Below are 22,306 nucleotides of genomic sequence, written 5' to 3' on the forward strand. Positions count from 1 at the left end.
GCTTCTTCCACTGCCTCAATACCCACTGGTTTTTGCAGCCAGAAGTTGTGGGGACTTATCTTCCTAACACTGGAACTTCCTGGCTGGGGGGCCTGGTGTGGGGCTGAGCTCCTCGGTCCTGAGATATCCCTCCAGGATTTTAAAAGTATATTTTATTGATTATGCTTTTACAGTTGTCCCATTTTTTCCCCTTTGCCTACCTCTGCCTGGTATTCCCCTTTCCTCTAGCAGTTCGCCCCCCTTCATGTCCATGGGTTGTGCATACAAGTCTTTGGCTTCTTCATTTCCTAATACTGTTTTTAACATCCCCCTGTCTATTTTGTACCTACCGTTATGCTTTTTAATCTCCGTACCTTCCCCACCTTGTCCCCCTTCTCCTTCCTCATTGATAAACCCCTGTGTGATCTCCATTTCTATGATTTTGTTCCTGTTGGAGCTGTTCACCTTGTTTGTTTTGTGTTTTCTTTAGATTCAGGTGCTGAGAGTTGTGCATTTGTTGTCGTTTTATTGTTCATGGTTTTGATCTTCTTTTTCTTAAATAAACCCCTTTAACATTTCATATAATAGGGGCTTGGTGATGATGAACTCCTTTAGTTTTACCTTGTCTGGGAAGCACTTTACCTGCCCTTCTATTGTAAATGATAGCTTTGCTGGATAGAGTAATCTTGGTTGTAGGTCCTTGCTTTTCATCACTTAGAATACTTCTTGTCAGCCCCTTCTTCCCTGCAAAGTTTCTTTTGAGAAATCAGGGGATTATCTTATGGGAACTCCTTTGTGGGTAACTCTGCTTTTCTCTTGCTGCTTTTAAGATTCTCTATCTTTGACCTTCAGCATTGTAATGTGATGTGTGTTGGTGTGGCCCTCTTTGGGTCCAACTTTTTTGGGACTTTCTGGGCTTTCTAGACTTGAATGTCTCTTTCCTTCACCAAATTAGGAAAGTTTTCTTTCATTATTTTTTCAAATAAGTTTTCAATTTCTTGCACTTTCTCTTCTCCTTCTGGCTTCTCTGTGATTCCGATGATGGCACTCTTGGAGATGTCCCAGGGTCTTCTTATTCTCTCCTCGTTTTTCTGAATTTTTGTTTTTTCATTCTGTAGTGGTTGACTGTTTATATTCCAAATCATTGATTTGAACCCCAGCATCCTTCCCTTCACTGTTTGTTCTCTATGGATTTTTCTTTATTTTACTTAATGTAGCCTTCATTTCTTCCCTTGTGCATTTGCTGTACTCAGTGAGTTCTCTGATTATCCTTATTACCAGTGATTTGAACTCTGCATCTGATTCATTTTATTTAATTCTTTTTCTGAAGTTTTTATCTGTGCTTTCATTTGGACCATATTTCTTTGTTTCCTCAATTTGTCAGACTCTATGTTTGTTTCTGTGTATTAGGTAGAGCAGCTTTGACTCCCTGTCTTGGTGTACCTATGAAGTTGTAAGGGGTGGAGCCTTAGGTATTCACCAGGGTGGGGCAATCCAATTCACCACGTTGTGGTGCTGTATGTTGGGGATGGGTTAGAGAGAGAACAATGCTACTTGCTCGGCTCTTGCCCCATTTCCAGTCATTTCCCCCACTTCCTGTATGCTATTGGCACCTGTCTAGCTGCTGCCTAGGTACTGAATCCCAGAGTGGGTGGGTTTACATACATTCTAGGACCATGTGGGTACTTTCAACAGACTATCTTGAGAGACCAACAGTTTCTTATGTTGCCCCAACCCCCACTGGTTTTTACAGCAGAAGTTATGAAGATTTATTTGTCCAGCACTGGAACTCTGCACTGTGTGGTCTGGCCTGGAGCTGGGAGCATTTGCTCCCCAGGTGTTCCTCCCAGTGTTTTTCAGCCGCATGTGAACGTGGGGCTGCCTGTTCTGCTGGCTGCTGCCACTGGTGTTTCACTGCCACTGCCTCGCCACCACTACACTACATCCTGTTTGCTCTGGCTCTCCATCTCTGCTCCTCCTACCCATCTAGATGACTATTTCTTCTTTAAATCCTTAGTTGTCAGACTTCCACACTGTTCAGGTATTTTGTAGAACGCCCTCAATTGGAATTTTTCTTATGTTTTCTCTTGATTATACTGGGGTTATGTGTTTTTGATAGGAGTTCCACACACATATAGCACCTGTCTCATCACTTTATATCAAGGGTATATGAAGTCTGTGTAGAAACAGTTCGGCCATTGTTAATATAATGAGAATGATTTGCATGATATTGATGTACCCTGGCAGCCAACAAGAAGAGCATACTGGAATGCACATGTGTGAATAATGATGGTTTTGCTGTACTAGGAAGTGGGAGCAGTAGATGCCACTGAGTGAGCATGTGTACTCTGTAGCTGTTGCATTCAAAATGACTGATAAAGTGGAAAAACAAATCTGCATCAAATTTTGTGTTAAGCCTAAATATTCCTCTGTGGCAACTATTCAGATGATTCAGAAGGTTGCAGCTATGGGCAACTGGTGACTGGCAGCTTCATCGAGACAACGCACCAGCTCATGCGTCATATCATGCAGAGCTTTTGGCGAAACATCAAATAACCCAGGTGACTCAGCCCCCTGGCGCCCTGCAACATGTGGCTGTTTCCAAAACTAAACTGACCTTTCAAAGGGAAGAGATTTCAGACCATCAATGAGATTCAGGAAAATGTGATGGGACAGCTGATGGCAATTCCAACAAAGGATTTTGCAGTGTTTTGAAGAGTGGAAGAAGCACTAGGGAAACACTGAGGTCCAAAGGTGCCTACTTTAAAGGGGTCCGAGGCATAATTGTCTTATGTACAATGTTTCTCATATCTTGTATCTTCTTCAATAAATGTCTCTATTTTTTAATACTACATGGCTGGATACTTTCTGGACATACCTCGTATATTCAGTTGGCCAAAAGCCTGTTTAGTTTTTTCTATAAAATAAAAGATACATTTTTCTTCTTCACCAATAACTTTTGATTACTATCAACTTCAACTGGTCTACCCAATGGTGGAGCATCACCCAGCAAGAAATCTCTAGCACAAAACTTCATAAACCACTCTTGATCAATCACAGCACCATTATTTTAATTAATGTAGCCTTCATTTCTTCCCTTATGCATTTGCTGTACTCAGTGAGTTCTTGGTACACAGCACAAACTGTTTTTCACATTTCAGTTGTGTTTTTACCTTTCTTGAAATAATAAAGCATAATATGCTGAAGTGTTACATCTTTTCTTCCATCTTCAATATTAAAATGGCTACACAAAAAATTAACCAATCTGATGTGTTTTTTTTTAATGCATGCTGATATGACACCTGTCACATACAATCTAACAAAATTGGTTGGAATGGAGTAAAAACAACTAAGCCCTACTAGAGGCATCTTATGGAAAAAACCACGTGAACTTTTTGGAGAACCCAATACTATCAATATCACTATCACTGTTGATGTTAATCTCAATTGCACGGCTGTTGTAGTGTTTGTCAGTTTTATACACTCTGAAGTTATTCTCCACTCCCTTCACCTTCTCATAGTATAATCTTTGGAAGGAGGCCAAAACTTGTGGGGTGGGAAATTATGCTTTTCCTCCTTTGAATTCTTCTATTCTCTCCTTCTTATTTATTCAATAATTTATTTATATCAGAATGGACTCATGGATTTCTTTTTCTTTTTAATTATAGTTTTCCAGGTATTTATTTTATTTTTTTAATTAATTTATTTTTTCAAATACATTTGTCTCCGCCTTCCACACACCACTTTACCCTGCCCCTCTCCCCTCTCTCCCTCCCTCATCTTTGCCCACTTTGGCTTTGCCCATGAGTCCTTGCTATATGTTCCTTGAGTTGCCCCTTCCCTTCCTTCTGCCCCCCCCAACTCCTCCCTCCTTCCCTCTTGTCTCTGTTGGTTTCTTTTTCCTTTCAGTGTTGCTGGTCTTATTTTCCTTGCATCTTTGTTTTGTTGGTTAGGTTCTCCTTATAGGCGAGATCATACGGTATTTGTCTGTCACGCCCTGGCTTATCTCGCTTACCATGATGCTCTCTAGTTCCATCCATGCTGTCGAGAACTGTAGTAGTACTTTTTTCTCTCTGCTGCGTAGTATTCCATTGTGTAAATGTACCATACATTTTTGATCCAATCATCTACTGATGGGCACGTAGGTTGCTTCCAGCACTTGGCTATTGTAAATTGTGCTGCTATGAACATTGAGGTGCATAGGTTCTTTTGTATTGGCGTTTTGGGATTCTTAGGGTATAGTCGCAGCAGGGGAATCACTGGATCAAAAGGCAGTTCCACTTTCAGCTTTTTGAGGAAATTCCACACTGCTTTCCACAATGGCTGCACCAGTCTGCATTCCCCACAACAGTGCACTAGTGTTCCCTTGCGTCCACAGCCTCGCCAGATCTCCTTATGATGGCCATTCTGACCGGTGTGAGGTGGTACCTCATTGTGGTTTTGATCTGCATTTCTCTGATGGCTAGTGATACTGAGCATCCTTTCAAATATCTCTGGGCCCTCTGTATCTCTTCCTTGGAAAAGCATCTGCCTGGTCCTTTGCCAATTTTTTGGTTGGATGATTTGTCTTCTTGGAGTGGAGTTGTGTGTGTTCTTCATATATTTTGGAGATCAAACCTCTATCTGATGTATCATTAGCAAATATATTTTCCCATACGGTTGGCTCCCTTTTCATTTTGCTGATGTTTTCTTTAGCTTTGCAGAAGCTTATTTTGATGAGGTCCTATTTGTATATTCTTTCCTTTATGTCCCTTGCTTTAGGAGACATATTGGTGAAAAAATTGCTGTGTGGGATATCTGAGAGTTTCCTGCCAATGTTCTCCTCTGGGACTTTTACGACTTTGCAACTTATATTTAAGTCTTTTATCCATCTTGAGTTTATTATTGTGTATGGTGTCAGCTGATGATCCAATTTCCATTTTTTTGCATGTAGCCTTCCAGCTCTCCCAACAGCATTTGTTGAAGAGGCTATTATTACTCCATTTTATGCTTCTGCCCCCTTTGTCAAATATTAGTTGCCAATAGAGACCTGGGCTTATTTCTGGGCTTTCTGTTCTGTTTCACTGGTCTATGGGGCTGTTCTTGTGCCAGTACCAGATTGTTTTGACTATAGTGGCTTTGTAATATCGTTTGATGTCTGGTATTGTGATCCCTCCTACTTTCTTTTTCTTTCTCAAATATGATGTGGCTCTTTGGGATCATTTATGGTTCCATATAAATTTTTGAAATGTCTGTTCTATTTCTGTCAAATATGTCATTGGTATTTTAATAGGAATTGAGATGAATCTATAAATTGTTTTGGGTAGTGTGGACATTTTGATGATATTAATCCCTCCAATCCATGAGCACGATACATGCTTTCATTTATTTGTGTCTTCCTTAATTTCTTTCTTCATTGTTGTATAGTTTTCTGCATACAGGTCTTTTACCTCCTTGGTTAAATTTATTCCTAGGTACTTTATTTTTCTTGTTGCTATATCGAATGCTATTTTTTTTTTCTGATTTCTTCTTCTATTTCATTCTTGGTGTACAAAATGCCTTTGATTTCTGAATATTGACTTTGTATCCTGCTGTGTTGCCAAATTCACTTATTAGTTGAGTAGTTTTTTGGTGGAGTCTACAGGGTTTTCTGTGTACACTATCATGTCTTCTAAACAATGATAGTTCTACTTCCTCCTTTCCTATTTGGATGCCTTTTATTTCTTTTTCTTGTCTGACCACGGTGGCTAGGACTTCCAGTACCATGTTGAAGAGAAGTGGTGAAAGCGGACATCCTTGTCGTGTTCCCAATATTACCGGGAAAGCTTTTAGGTTTTGCCCATTGAGTATGATGTTGGCTGTAGGTTTTTCATATATGGCCTTTATTCTGGTGAGGAATGCCCCATTTATTCGCGTTTTGCTGAGTGTTTTGATCATAAATGGGTGCTGTACCTTATCCAGTGCTTTTTCTGCATCTGTTGAGATGATCATGTGGTTTATGTCTTTCCTTTTGTTTATGTAATGGATTACATTTATTGATTTGCGTATATTGACCCATCCCTGTATCCCTAGGATGAATCCCACTTTATTATGGTGGATAATCTTTTTAATGTATTGCTCGATGCGGTTTGCCAATATTTTGTTGAGGATTTTAGCGTCTATGTTCATCAGCGAAATTGGCCTGTAGTTTTCTTTCTTTGTAGGATCTTTATCTGGTTTTGGGGTTAGGATGATGCTGGCCTCATCAAAAGAGTCTGGGAGTCTTCCCTCCTCTTGGATTCTTTGGAATAATCTCAGAAGGACAGGAGGTAGCTCTTCCTTAAATGTTTTGTAAAATTCTCCTGTGAAACCGTCTGGCCCAGGACTTTTGTGTGCCGGGAGTGTCTTGATTACTGCTTCAATTTCCCCAGCTGTTATTGGTCTGTTCAAGCTTTCTGTTTCTTCCTCCTTCAGTGTTGGAAGATTATACTTTTCTAGAAATTTGTGCATTTCACCAAGGTTTTCACATTTCTTCGCATATAATTGTTCATAGTAGTTTCTGACAATCCTTTGTATTTTGGTGGTATCAGTTGTTATTTCTCCTCTTTCATTTCTGATATTATTTATTTGGGTCCTCTCCCTTTTTTTCTTGATGAGTCTGCTTAAAGGCTTGTCCATTTTATTTATCTTTTTAAAGAACCAGCTACTAAATTGGTTGATCCTTTGAATTGTTCTTTCTGTCTCTTTGTCATTCAGTTCTCCCCTGATCTTGATTATTTCCTTCCTTCTACTTGCTCTGGGATTTATTTGTTGTTGTTTCTCCAGTTCTTGACGTTGTCGTCTTAGGTCTTTTATTTGAAATGTTTCTATCTTTTTTAGGTAAGCCTGTATTGCTTCCCTCTCAGGACTGCCTTTGCTGTGTCCCATAGGTTTTGGACTGTTGTCCGTTCATTTTCATTTGTTTCCAGAAACTTTTTAATTTCTTCTCTTATTATTGACCCATTCATTGTTTAATAGTCTACTGTTCAGACTCGATGTGTTTGCAAGTTTTTGAAGTTTCTCTTTGAGGTTGATTTCCAGTTTCAAGCCCTTGTGGTCTGAGAAAATGTTTGCTATTATTTCAGTTTTCCTTAATTTCCTGAGGCTTGCTTTGTGTCCTATCATATGGTCTATCTTTGAAGAAGTTCCGTGCACATTTGAAAAGAATATGTATTTTGCTTCGTTGGGATGTAATGTTCTATATATGTCAGTAAAGTTCTTTTGATTTAATGCGTCATTCGGCTCCACAATATCCTTATTGATGTTTTGTTTGGAAGATCACTCCATTTTTGACAGTGGGGTGTTAAAATCCCCTACTATTGGTGTGTTGCTGTCTATATCTTTTTTGAAGTCATCCAAGATTTTCCTTATATATTTGGGTGCTCCTATGTTGAGTGCATATAAGTTTACAATGTGTATGTGATCTTGGTAGATTCTTCCTTTAAGTACTATAAAGTGCCCCTCTGGGTCTCTTTTTATGTACTTTGTTTTGAAGTCTATTTTGTCTGATATATGTATTGCAACCCCTGCTTTCTTTCCTTGCCCATTTGCTTGGAATATTTTTTTCCATCCCTTTGCTTTCAATCTGTGTAGGTCTTTTGCTCTGAGGTGGGTCTGTTATAGGCAGCATACATGTGGGTCATGTTTTCTTATACATTCAGCTATCCTGTGTCTTTTGATTGGGGTACTTAGTGCATTTACACTGAGAGTTATTATTGATAGAAACTTATTTATTTTTTTCCTTTTGTACCTGTGTTTTTCTCTTTCTCACTCTTTTTCTTCATCATCTTAATCCAGTCCCTTTAGCATATCTTGTAGTGCTGGTTTTGTGGAGACATATTCTCTTAGCCTTCTTTTTTCTGGGAAATTCCTTATTTTCCCCTCTGTTTTAATTGAAAGCCTTGCTGGATAGATCAGCCTTGGTTGTAGGCCTTTGGTTTTCATTAATTAGAATATTTCTTGCCATTCCTTTCTGCCTTGTAGTGTTTCTGTTGAGAAGTCAATTGCTAGCCGTATTGGAGCTCCCTTGTATGTTACTGCCTGTTTCTCCCTTGCTGCCTTTAGGATTCTTTCTTTGTTTTTGATATTTGCCATTTTCATGATGATGTGTCTTGGAGTGGGCCTCACTGGGTTCCTCTTGAATGGGGCCCTCTGTGGCTCCTGGGCTTGTGTGACTTTTTCTCTCCTCCAATTAGGGAAGTTTTCCAGCATTATATTTTCAAAGAAGTTCTCTATGCCTTGCTCCTCTTCTTCTCCTTCTGGTATCCCTATTATGCGGATATTATTGTGTTTCAGGTTGTCTTGCATTTCCCTAAATGCCTGTTCATTCTTCTTGAGCCTTTTTTCCATTTCTTGTTCTTTCTGGGAGCTTTTTTCTACCTTGTCTTCCAGCTCTCTGATTTGATCCTCTGCTTCATCTAGCCTGCTTTTGATTACTTCTACTGTGTTGTTCAATTCAGAAATGGTGTTCTTCATATCCTCTTGTGTCTTCTTGATAGTTTCTGTATCCTTTTCCAAGTCGATATAGTTTGCCGTAAGTTCCTGGTAGTTTCCCTGTAGTTTCTCATAGTTACCTTTGAGCTGGCTGAGCTCATTGAGCTTCCTTAAAGCCATTGTTTTGAATTCAATATCTGATAGTTTGCTTGCCTCTATTTCATTTAGCTCTCTCTGTGGGGATTCCTCCTTTCCCCTCACTTGGGGGGAACTTTTTCTTCCCATTTTTTGAGGTTTTTTTTTTTTTTTTTTTTTTTGCTTATACTTCAATTGAGGCGTCTAGATTTCCTGACATTGTGGATTAAACTTCTATGGTGGTAGGCGGGTCTTTTATTTATTTATTTATTTATTTTTCTTTTCTTTCTGAGCCTGCCTCTGATGATGTCAGTTGTTGACCCTATCTGACCTTGGGTTGTTCGTTTGTGCCTTCCATGAATCTACTGCCTGTGTCTTTCCCTTGTAATTGTCAATCTGGTCACTCTGTCCTCATCTGTCAGGGTTAGGCACCAAAGGGCAGAGCAGTGCCTCCTGATGGCAGGCCTATTGTGTCCCTATAGGCTGCTGTCACTCAGGGGAGTAATCCACCTGAGCAAGAAGGAGAACATGGACTGGGGGAGGATTCAACACCGGGATTCTCCTGTTACTCCTCCAGTTCTTTCCCCAATGCCTCTGTCTCCAGTCTCTCCTCGAGGGTCTCTGGGCAGCTCTGTGACCCCTTCGGCAAGGGATCAACTATTTCTGCTGATCGCTCTGCACTTGCTCGCCGGCCCACCCCTGTGCTGGCCCGCGTTCGCACTCCCCAGCCACTTGAGAACGCACCTCTGCACTGGACTGTTTAGGGCTGTCTATTGTGTGCTTTCCCACTTTTGGCTCTTCGAGTGCGTGGCCTGCCCACGCAAAATGGAGACTATGGAAAGGGGAAGGAGTCAGCTCCGGGACTCTCCAGTCACTCCTCCAGTTCTTTCCCCAACGGCTCCATCTCCAGTTTCTCCTCAAGGATCTCTAGAGAACTGTGTGTCCCCTTTTGGCCAGAGATCCTCTATTTCTTCAATCCAGTCTGCACTCAGCCCCCAGCTCACACGTGCACAAGCTGTGTGCGGAGCACGCAAAAGGCAGGCTTATTGTTCTCTTCACGAAGTTTTCCTCACCAATCTTTCCTCAGGCACCGACCCGCTCTACTGCCGCCTTTACCCAGAGATCAAGGAAGGTGCCTGCCACTGCAAATTTTTGCGTTGGCCCTTTATATGCCTCTTTGCATCCCCAGCCGCCTGTCTCTGGCAGAGAGCGCCCCTAAGCTTTTCAGGGTTGCACTTTGTCTTTGCGTTCTCCTGGTTTCAGCTGCTGTAGTCTAGGGGTCCCTGTTTATGATTCAGACCCTGTTCTTCTCAGGGGGATCCAACTGGCCGTTTCAATGTCCCTCTGGTGCTGGTGCCTGTGGGCGCCCAGCCCACCCTCTCGAGCCTCCACCACACTTCTCACCCGTTCAGATGTGTGAAAGTTGATTACACTGTCTGTCCGCAGCTCCAAGCCTCCTCTCCCTCTATCGTTCCATTTTTTTTTCCAGGTGATTTCTCCACTATTTAGTCACAATTCCTGTTTGGTCTTGGGAGGAGGTCCACATGACTTCCATGCACTCCTCCACCATCTTTCTCCCTATCATGGATTTTTTTTTTTATGCTTTGGGTTATAATCCAGTACTACTTTATTTTGTTGCTTAAATCATTCCATCTGTAGCCATTGGGAACTCTTCCAGTTAGTCCTGTGCTATTTTCACATATACTCATCAATATCAATATTTTAAAAATATTTCCTGGCACTATAAAATGACTCAAGCTCCTCTTATGTATTTCCTGTGCCTAATCCTAGGATCACCCATTTCTCCAAGGAGTTCTGTTTCCTTTTATTGGAGAACAGTATTTAGAAACCAAGATCTGGGTGCTAGGTTTGATCATTACTACTGGGGTGTTATTGTTTCTAGACCCTCTCAGCTGACAGAGCAAGAATATGTATGTCTGCATACTTACCCATGCGTATGCACATCTATAAACCTTTCTATATGTTACCATCTGTGTATATACATGTATATATATGCATACATATATGCATGTGTATATATATTTTTAAGCTAAACATGATTCATACTGAGGCCTCCAACTCCAATCCATTGTCACATGGATCATTCTAGTGTTCTCCTATCTGTAATGTCCCTCTCCAACAGTGAGAATCCTTGCTTCTACAATCTACCATTCATGTACTTATTTGATCAATTCCAGTGCACATTCATTATTGTTTGTTACACTTGGTAATGTGTATATACCTGAAAGAAACTACATGCCCACCTAGATGGAATGATAGCTGTCAAATTCCATAGCAAGCACAGTTGGGCAGATGGCTCCACTTATGAGGAAGATTCTATTGTGAAAAGCTTTTCCCCAAAGCCTTTTCAGTTATATGTAATCAGAGCTACTAGTCTAGGGGGTAGGTGCTGTGGCTAGGGTGGGGTACCCTGAGTTGGCAAAATGCAGAGCAGCCTTTGTGAAACCTGGGGTTGGGTGAAAGAACTTAGCCCATTATCAGTGGAGCCTTGGGCTTTAATATTCTTTGTTGGAAAAGTCATACATAACATGCAGAAAGATTTTTGTAAGATTGTACTTTATGTTTCATACAGTTGAACCTTCAGACTTCTAGAGAACTGAAGGATATGGTGGAGATAAGTTGTTCGTGGAAGGATATCAGCTCAGTATATCTTTGGGAGGCTTCAACTCATTTCCTTTTGTGGTGTTACCTTCATGACACTGTCTAAAGGGAAAGGACCATTACAAGAGAGTATTTTAGTAGTATTTTGTTTCAGGCAAAGGTAATTAAATTAATTTTTTTTATTATTTTTTTTAGGATCTGGGGACCTAGAGGATACATGGAAGGAAACTTCCTCAGTGAAGCGTGAGTAGTAAATAAAAGAAACTATTAAAAGCAAAAAATAGCAATTAATATGCTTCACCCACTCAGAGTACATACTCGAGGAAAACAACAGGTGGCCTGTATTTCACTTGATCAGATAAAATATGGTTATCATAAATTATATTTTTAAAAGAAAATCTAAATATTTAAAATTCTCTTTCTTTTGTGGAGAATACCAAACAATATGTTATAACTGATACAGCACTTTCTCCGGCTCCAGTCACAGCACGTACTGGTGTAACATGCCAGCAGTGGCCTCCGAGGATTGTTTCCCCAGCTCAGAAAAAAGTACTTTGAAGTGAATAAGGGATTTGTTTCTCCTTTTAGATTTTTTTTAAAAAAATGGCTTTACTTACAATGGTGTCTACATGTAATCTCTCAAATACTAGATTTGTTACCAGTTTGTCTTTAAATTTAAAAAATATTTAAATAATTTTTTTAAAATGTATGAAGGCATAGAAAGGAAAGCTGAGATTTCCTTTTACCCCTCCCCACCCTACTAAAACCCACTCCCATCCCAATATGGAATTGCTGATTAGTTTTCTATGCTGTTATGTATATTTATATATGCAGTTTATTTTTTTGTTTTACATAAAGTGTAGGGCTTTTTTAATTTTGTTATATTTGTATTATTTCAGTTTGTTTTTTTTTATTAATATGTTTCAAAGACATGAATGAATATATCTATCTGTATTAGTTTCCTAGGGCTGCCATAAAAAAGTACCACAAACTGGGTAGCTTCAAACCACAGAAATTTATTCTTCACAGTTCTGGAGGCCAGACATCCAGAATCAAGGTTTTGACAGGACCACACTCCTTCTGAAGGCTCAAGGGGCAGGGTCTGGCTACTTCCAGATTCTGGTGGTAGCAGCACTCCTTGGTGTTCCCTAGTTTGCCACTGTGGCACTCCAGTCTCTGCCTCCATCTTCAAATGGCCTTCTCCTTTGTGTACCTTTTCCACTTCTGTTTCTTATAAGGACACTTTTTTTGGTTGGATTTAGAACTCACCTGAGTAATCCTGAGTGGTTTTATTCCAAAAACCTTAATTATTGGGTTGGCAAAAAAAATCCATTTATTTTTTTCTGTAAAATAAAAGACACATTTCTTCATTTTCAACAATAACTTTATTGATTTGCATATTTTGAGTACATCACCTATCTCCAGTGTAGTATAACGTTCACTGTTCTCAATTAATGTCTCAGTTTGACTGCTATCCACTTCAACTGGTCTACCCAACCATGGAGCATCATCCAGAGCAAGAAACTTCACAAACCACTTTTGACACTTCCAGTCAGTAACAGCACCTTCTGCACATATTACACAAATCAGTTTTTGCATTTCAGTTGCATTTTTACCTTTATTGAAATAATAAAGCATAAAATGCCAAAAGTGTTGTATATTTTCTTCCATCTTCAATATTAGAATGGCTCCACAGAAATTCACCAATTTTGATGTTATTTTTTAATGCATGCTGATATGACAGCTGTCACAATACAATCTAACAAAATTGTTTTGAATGAAGTTAAAGAAAACTAAGTGCTACTAGAGCCAAATTATGAGAAAAAAAAATGAACCTTTTGGCCAATCCAACTGCAAAGACCCTTTCTCCAAATAACATCACATCATGGGTTTTGGGGATTAAGACTCAGCTATATATTTTAGGGGCCAGCATTCAACCCACAGCATTATTCATATACGTATGTCTCAGACACAAACCTGTGCTTTGTGGAGCTGGCATTCTACTGATGTGGCTTTGGCCTTGGCCAATGATGCCATTTTCTTACTGGTGGACATGTGGTTTGTTTGCGTTTTGTGCAATTACAAATAGGGCTTCAGTGAACATTTATTGTCCATTTATTTTGTGCTCAAGTACAATGAAACCACAAGGCTGAACGGTATATGTATTATATATTTTAAAAGATTTTGCTAGGGGGATCCAAGATGGCTGCAGAGTAGCTGGAGCTCCGAAAGGTGCAGAGCCTTAGGTATTTGCCAGGGCGGGGCAACTCACATCCTTGCATTGTGGTGCTGTATGTGGGCAAGGGGTCAGCGGGGAAACAATGCTGCTTGCTCAGTTCTTGGCTGGCTTTCAGTCACCTCACCCGCTACCCACAAGCAAATGGGACCTTTCTTGTGCTTATTCCCGGGTGAGTGGGTTTGTGTACATCCTAGGACCCTGCGGGTCTCTCCAACGAATGCTCTTATGAGGCTGGGAGTTTCTCCCACTGAAGCAACCCCCAAGGTTTTTACAGCCAGAGGTTTTGAGGCTTTATTTCCTGCACTGGAACCCAGGGTTGCATGGTCTGTATCACTCCCCTGCTGTTCCTCCCAGTTTATCTGAGCACAAATTTGGGACCATCAGTTGCTATCTTGTCCACCCAGTCCACAAGCCTCTGCCTTGCTGCGCATCCTCTCCACCCTGGCTTCCCATCTCCATCCCCACTACCAGTCTGGATGAATATTTTTTCTGTAACTCCTTGATTGTTAGACTTTCTTACAGTTCTATTTTCTAGCAGTTGTGGTTGTTTTATGTCTTTAAATTTGTTGTCCTTCTTTTGGTTGTGCGAGGAGGCAAAGTATATCTACCTACACCTCCATCTCTGGTTTCTATTTTTCATTTTTTGAGGAACCTCTGTACTATTTTCAATACCAGCTGCACCATTTTACATTCCTACCAATACTGTACGATGCCAAGGGTTTCAATTTCTCCACATCCTCACCCACACATGTAATCTTTTTTTATGCCATCTTTTAAACTTTTAACTTATTTTTAATTTTTAATTGCCATTACTTTCAGTATTATTTAGTATTGGTTTCAGGTATACAGCATAGTGAATCCTAACAAGAGTGATGTGATATTTCATTTTGGTTTTGACTTTCATTCATCATCAAGGAAATGATATTGAGCACCTTTTCATATATGTGTTGGCTATTCCTATGTCTTGTTTGGATAAATGTCTAAGTTCATTGCCCATTTAAAAATGAGATTATTTATTTTTAGCTATTGAACTGTAGGGTTTTCTTACATGTTTTGGATATTGACCACTTATCAGATGCATATTTGCAAATATTTGTTCTCATATGATGTGTTGCCTTTTCATTATGGGGATTATTTTCATTGTTGTCCAGGAGATTTTTATTTTGATAGAGTCCCACTGGTTTATATGTGGTTTTTGCCTGTATTTTTAGTGTCATACTCAAGAAATCATTAACAAGGCTAATGTCAAGAAAGTTTTCTTCCTAGAGGGCCACATGGGGAAGGAGTGAATGGAAGTCACACTGACTTCCTCCAAGGACCAATCTGGAATCACAACTAAATTGTGGAGACATCACCCGGAAAAACAACTGAACAATAGCAAGAGAGGAGCCTTATAACCTTGAACAGAGAGAAGAATCAGCTTTAGCACAACCTGACAGAAAGCCAACAAAAACACCATAAAAGGCATCCAAAGAGCATCAAGTTCAGGAGATCAACAAGACAGCACCACTGAATATCACAAGTCTCCTACCATAGACGATCATGCCAAAAATCAGGAAATCAGCACAGATCAAGTTAAGAAGCAGAAGCCAACAAACCACACACAAAAAAAGAGTCTCACAAATAATGGGAGGACAAAGAAACAAAGCCTAATTGAAAGGAAAGGAAGAATCCCCAGAAAGAGTACTAAATGAGATAGAGGCAAGTAAACTATTACATACTGAGTTCAAAACAATGGTTATAAGGAAACTAAATGAGCTCAGTGAGCACAGTGAGAAAAATAAAAAACTACAGGGAAACTAAGAGGAACTTAAAACTACAAACTATATCAGCATGAAAGGGACATAGAAACTATCAATAAGAGGCAAGGGGAAATGAAGAATACAATTTATGAATTGAAGAACATAGTAGAAGGAATCAAAAGCAGGCTAGATGAAGCAGAGGATCGAATCAGTGATCTGCAGGACAAGGTAGAAAAAAATCTCCCAGAAAGAGCAAAAAAATAAAAAAGGACTCAAAAAGAATGAAGATGTCTTTAGGAAAGGAAGGACACTTAAAACATAATAATATGCAAATAATAGGGATACCAGAAGGACAAGGAGAGAAGGAAGGGTTAGAAAACCTGTTTGGAAAAGTAATGATGGAAAACTTCCCTAATTGGAGGAGAGGAAAAGTCTCACAGGTCCAGGAAGCACAAAGGGTCCCATTCTAGAGTAACCCAAAGAGGCCCACTCCAACACACTTCATAATTAGAATGGCAAATATCAAAGACAAGGAGAGAATCTTAAAGGCAACAAGGTAGCCCTAATAAGGCTAGCAACAGATTTCTCAACATAAACACTGCAAGCCATAAGGGAATGGCAAGAAATGTTCCAAGTCATGAAAAACAAAGGCCTGCAACCAAGGTGGCTCTACCCAGCAAGACTCTCAATTAAAATGGAAGGTGAAATAAGGAGTTTCCACACAAAAGAAGGCTAAGAATACACTGTCACCAAACCAGCACTGCAAGATATGCTGAAGGGACTGCTTTAGAGAAAGTAAATAAAAAGAGTGAGAAAGAGAGGAACACAGGTACAAGGGAAAATGAATAAATGCCTGTCAGTAGTAACTTTAAATGTGAATGGATTAAATGGTCCAATCAAAAGACATAGGGTAGCTGAATGGATAAGAAAACAAGACCTGCGCATGTGCTACCAACAAGAGACCCACCTCAGAAAAAAGGACATACACAGACTGAAAGTAAAGGGATGGAAGAAAATATCCCAAGCAAATAGACAGGAGAAAAAAGCAGGAGTAAAAATACTTATGTCAGACAAAATAGATTTTAAAAGAAAGGCCATAAAAAGGCACGGAAGGACAATTCATAATACTCAAAGGAAGAATCCATTAGCAAGACATAAACATTGTAAGCCTTCATGCACCTAACATAGGAGCACCAAACTATATAAGGAAAATGTAGGAGAGCTTCAAGAAAGAGATAGACAGCAACGCGTTTAAAGTAGGGGATTTTAACACCCACTGTCAAAAATGGATAGATCTTCAAACAAAATATCAGCAAGGATATAGTGGAACTCAATGATGCATTAGATCAAGTGGACTTACCTGACATAAAGAGAATCTTTCATCCCAAGTAAAAATACACATTCTTTTCAAATGCATATGGAACATTTTCAAAGATAGGCCACATGATAGGACACAAAACAAGTCTCAGCAAATTCAAGACAATTGAAATCATAGCAAGCATTTTCTTGGACCCCAAAGGCTTGAAACTGGAAACCAACCTCAAGGAAAAAACTCAACCATTCAAACTCACAGAGACTGAATAGCATGCTATTAAACAACAGCTATTGACAATGATGTAAATAATGACATCAAAAAAGAAATAAAAAAGTTTCTGGAAACAAATGAAAATGAACACACAACAGTCCAAAGCCTATGAGACACAGCAAAGGCTGTCCTGAGAGGGAAGTTCATAGCAATACAGGCCTACCTGAAAAAGATAGAAACATTTCAAATAAACAACTTAACTGTACAGGTTCAAGAACTGGAGAAACAACAACCAAAGCCCAGAGAGAGTAGAAGGAAGGAAATAATCAATATCAGAGCAGATTTAAATGACATAGAAACTAAAAGAACAGTTCAAAGGATCAACCAATCCAGGAGCTGGTTCTTTGAAAAGATAAACAAAATCAACAAGTCTTTAAGCAGACTCATCAAGAAAAGAAAAGAGGGGAGAACACCCAAATAAATAAAATCAGAAATGAAAGAGGAGAAATTACAACAGATGCCACAGAAAAACAAAGGATTGTAAGAGATTACTATGAACAAGTATATTTTCAAGAAATTTAAAAACCTGGGTGAAATGGACAAATTCCTAGAAAAATATAACCTTCCAACACTGAAATAAGAAGCAGCAGAAATCCTCAACAGACCAATAACAGCTGGTGAAATGGAAGCAGTAATCAAAGTCACGGCATACATAAGCGCTAGGCCAGAGTTTGCACAGGATAATTTACAAAATACTTAAGGAAGAGTTAACCCCAATCCTTCTCAGACTACTCCAAGAATGCAAGGAGAGGGGAGAACCAAGATCGCAGAGGAGTGAGCGGAAGTCACACTGACCTCCTCCCAGGACCAACCCAGAATTAAAACTAAGTTGTGGAGAAATCACCTGGAACAAACAACTGAACAATAGTGAGAGAGGAGACTTATAATCTCAGACAGAAAGAAGAATCAGCTTTAGCACAACCTAACTGGCAAGAAGTGCGGTAGAGGTTTGAGAAAGCGGGCAGAGCGCCCACAGGTGGCAGTGCCAGAGACATATTGAAATGTCCAGTTGGATACCTCTAAGAAGAATAGAGTCAAAATCATAGGCTCATGGGAATCACCAGCCTACAGCACCAGAAGCCAAATAGTACACAGATAACAGCCAGCTGCGACAAGCAGCCAGGTTGCTCTCTGTCAGAGACAGGTGGCTGGAGACGCAGAGAACAGTTTAAAGACCAGTATGTAATTATTTATTTGCAGCCACTTACCCTGGGCTTTGGCAAAGGAGGAGGCAGAGTAGGCTAGAGAAGCCTAAAGAGAGACAGTGGACAGAGGCTTTGGGGAGAGAACCGAGAGAGTAGATGGCGGGTTCCCAGTGCTGACTCATCTCCCATAAGGCAGCAGCCATCTTGCTCAGGCAGACCACTCACCTGAGTTGCAGCACCATGAGAGGACACAACAGCCCTGTCCCCAGGAGGACCTCGGTCCCACCCTGTGTTGTCTTAAGCTGGCCTGCTGAGGACAGTGGCCAGATTAACAGCTGAAGGAGAGAGCCACAGACAGTAGATTCCTGAAAGTCTCAAACAGACTGCCTTAGGTCATACAGGGACAACATCTGACAACATGACAGGCAGATCCAGAAAGAAAAAAACAGCAGTCTCCTACCATAGAAGTTCACACCATAAAGTCAGGAAATCAAGACAGATCAACTTAAGAAGCAGAAGCAAAAAAGAAGAGTCTCACATATAATTGGAATACAAAAAGACACCTCCCACTTAAGGGATTGGAGGAATCCCCACAAGAAGAATGGAAATAGAGGCAAGTAAGCTATCAGATATGGAGTTCCAAACAATGGCTCTAAGGAAGATCAATGAGCTCAGTGAGTTCAGAGAAAACTACAAAAAACTACAGGGAAACTATAAGGAACTTACCGCAAAATATATCAGCATGAAAAAGACATAGAAACTATCAATAAGAGACAAGAGGAAATGAAGAATACCATTTCTGAATTGAAGAACACAGCAGAAGGAATCAAAAGCAGGCTATATGAAGCTGAGGACCTAATCAGCGAGCTGGAAGACAACATAGAAAAAAGCTCCCAGAAAGAGCAAGAAAATGAACAAAGACTCAAAAAGAATGAAGAGCTGTTGAGGGAAATGCAGGACAACTTGAAACTTAATAATATCCATATAACAGAGATACCAGAAGGAGAAGAAGAGGAGCAAGGGATAGAGAACCTGTTGAAGTCCAGGAAGCACAGAGGGTCCCATTCAAGTGGAACCCAATGAGGCCCACTCCAAGACACAGCATCGTTGAAATGGCAAATATCAAAGACAAACAGAGAATCCTAAAGGCAGCAAGGGATAAAGAGGGAGAAACATATAAGGGAGCGGCAATACAGCTAGCAACTGACTTCTCAACAGAAACACTGCAAGCCAGAAGGGAATGGCAAGAAATATTCCAAGTCATAAAAAGCAAAGGCCTGCAACCAAGACAGCAAGGCTCTCAATTAAAATAGAAGGCAAAATAAGGAGTTTCCCAGACAAAAGAAGGCTAAAAGAATACACCTCCACCAAACCAGCACTGCAAAATATGCTGAAGGGACTGCTTTAAGGTGAAGAAAAAGAGTCTGTTACTACCCAATTGCTTTCATGGTCACCAATGCTTGATGCTACCAATTTTTTTTAATAGTTATAAGTCTGATTGTGACAATGATGTGTTATTTGAATTGTTCCTTTATTATTTGTTGAAATGAAACCTGTTTTTATACATTTCTTGCATCTTTCTATTATTTTTAAAAAGGTTTAAATGTCTCCTTTGTATTCTTTATTATTTTTCTGATTAAATATCTAGAAATTTTGCCTTAAAAACAAATAAAATAAAACTATTAACCCTTTTTTATGTGTTGCAAATACTTTTTTTTTCTTAAATTTATAAATCATATTGATTCTATTACAGTTGACTCAAGTTTTTTCTCCATGGACCCCCTTCGACCAATCCCACTCCCACTCCCACTCCCACTCCCTCTCCCACAGTCAATTCCCACTCTGTTGTCCATGTCCATGGCTCATTCATACACGTTCTTTGTCTAGTCTCTTCCTCTTCTTTCCACCATTGTCCCCTTTCCCCCGCCCCTCTGGTCACTTTCAGTCGACACCATGTTTCTGTGCCTGTGCTATATTTTGTTTAGTTTATTTTGTTGAATAGAGTCCACTTATTCGTGAGATCATATGGCATTTATCTTTCATCAACTGGCTTTTTTCACTTAGCTTAATATTCTCCAGTGTCATCCATGTTTTCACAAAAGTTAGTAGTTCCATCTCTCTCTCTCTCTCTCTCTCTCTCTCTCTCTTAAATGCAGATTGATTTTATTTATTTTTTCAATGTCAAAGTTAATGATAAAATATTTAAAAAATTTAAAACCCTTATAAACTCTTAGCAATTAAACCAACATGACACCAGCACTGAAATAATCAAGTAGATCAATGAAATATAATGAACTTTCTGGAGACAAACATATATATCTGTCTAACAATATATGATTAAGTTGATATTTCAAATCAATGGGTAAAATAAGGATTATTCAACAAATAAGGTGCATGGACCACTATTACTTGAAATAAAACAAATATAGAGCCCTGTTTCACACATTATACAAGAAATATTCAGGTGACTTAAAAATCAATATGTAGAATCTCAGGAGTTTTAGAAGAAAATAGAACTAATATTTTCCATGACCTGAAGTAAAATATTCAAACCCAGAGGCTATAAAGTAAATACTGACAATATGACTATATTAAACATTTAACTGTATAGTATTATACATATAAAAAAAAGATAAAGGACAAGGAATAGGAAAGTATTTGCAACACATCTAAAACATTGTTAATAGGGTTTTTTTTTAAAATGTTCTACAAACCTTTAATCAATAAATGGATAAATAATACCAAAAAGTCATTTAAAGCTTTTTTTTATAATAGAAATAGGCAAGAAATATACCAAAACAGGTTTATTTTCAACAAATAATAAAGGAACAATTAAAATAACATCATTGTCACAAACAGACTAATGAGTATTAAAATTATTGGTAATATCAAGTATTGGCAACTCTGAAAAGAACTGGATATTCATAGAAACTTTTTCTTCATATTAAAGCATTCCCTTTAGCATATTTTGCAGTGCTGGTTTGGGGAAGGTATACTCTTTCAGCCTTCTTTATCTGAGAAACTCCTTATTTCACCTTCCATTTTAATTGAGAGCCTTGCTAGGTAGAGCAGTCTTAGTTGCAGGCCTTTTCTTTTCATGACTTGGAATATTTCTTGCCATTCCCTTCTGGCTTGCAGGGTTTCTGTTGAGAAGTCAGTTGCTAGCCGTATTGCGGCTCCCTTATAAGTTTCTACCTCTTTATCCCTTGCTGCCTTTAGGATTCTCTGTTTGTCTTTGATATTTGCCATTTCAACGATGCTGTGTCTTGGAGTGGGCCTCATTGGGTTCCACTTGAATGGGACCCTCTGTGCTTCCTGGACTTGAGTGACTTTTTCTCTCCTCCAATTAGGGAATTTTCCATCAATACTTTTTCAAACAGGTTCTCTATCCCTTGCTCCTCTTCTTCTCCTTCTGGTATCCCTATTATACGGATATTATTAAGTTTCAGGTTGTCCTGCATTTCCCTCAACAGCTCTTCATTCTTTTTGAGTCTTTGTTCGTTTTCTTGCTCTTTCTGGGAGCTTTTTTCTATGTTGTCCTCTAGCTCGCTGATTTGGTCCTCAGCTTCATATAGCCTGCTTTTGATTCCTTCTGCTGTGTTCTTCAATTCAGAAATGGTATTCTTTATTTCCTCTTGTCTCTTATTGATAGTTTCTATGTCTTTTTCATGTTGATATACTTTGCAGTAAGTTCCTTGTAGTTTCCCTGTAATTTTTTATCTTTCTCTCTGAGCTCAATGAGCTCCTTGAGCTTCCTTAGAACCGTCGTTTGGAACTCAATATCGGATAGCTTCCTTGCGTCTATTTCATTTAGTTCTCTTTCTGGGGATTCCTCCTTTCACTTCGACTGGGGCGTATTTCTTTGTCTTCCCATTATTTGTGAGACTCTTCTCTTTTGCTTCTGTTTCTTAAGTTGATCTGTCTTGATTTCCTGATTTTTTGGTGTGAACTTCTATTTTTGTAGACCGCAGTTTTTTTCTTTCTGGATTTGCCTGTGATGATGTCAGATGTCGTCCCTGTATGACCGTAGGCAGTTTGTTTGAGACTTCCAGGAATCTACTGTTTGTGGCTGTCTCCTTCAGCTGTTAATCTATTCTCTCTGCACTCAGCAGGCCACCTTAGACAGCTCAGGGCTGGGCGGAGTCCCTCCTCGGAGCGGGGTTATTGGGTCCTCTCCTGGTGCTGCATATAGGGGAGGAGTCCGCACTAGGATCCCACCGGCTACTCTCTCCATTCTCTCCACAAAGCCTCCATCCCCAATCTCTCATCAAGTGTCACCAGAACTCTCTGCACCCCCATTAGCCAGGGATCTACTGTCTGTGGCTGCCACTCTGCACACAGCCAGCAGCTTAGACAGTACAGGGCGGGGTGGAATCCCACCAGGGGGGTGGGGCTATTGTGTCCTTTTCCAGTGGTGCCGCTCAGGGGG

General features: G+C 39.7%; 1 protein-coding gene across 2 annotated transcripts in view; it reads left to right on the forward strand.

Annotated features, from left to right (window-relative positions):
* Positions 1-22,306, forward strand: part of CD99L2 (CD99 molecule like 2) — a 128,635-nt gene that overhangs the window by 52,781 nt on the left and 53,548 nt on the right. For both annotated transcript variants that reach the window (XM_054581807.1, XM_054581808.1), the window contains exon 2: positions 11,362-11,409. In XM_054581807.1, coding sequence (XP_054437782.1) covers positions 11,362-11,409 — 48 coding nt within the window. The remainder of the gene's footprint in view (positions 1-11,361; positions 11,410-22,306) is intronic.

The sequence above is a fragment of the Pteronotus mesoamericanus genome, unplaced genomic scaffold (genome assembly GCF_021234165.1).
Source record: "Pteronotus mesoamericanus isolate MK-2021 breed Mesoamerican mustached bat unplaced genomic scaffold, CSHL_Meso_final contig_66, whole genome shotgun sequence".
Taxonomy (NCBI): Eukaryota; Metazoa; Chordata; class Mammalia; order Chiroptera; family Mormoopidae; genus Pteronotus; species Pteronotus mesoamericanus.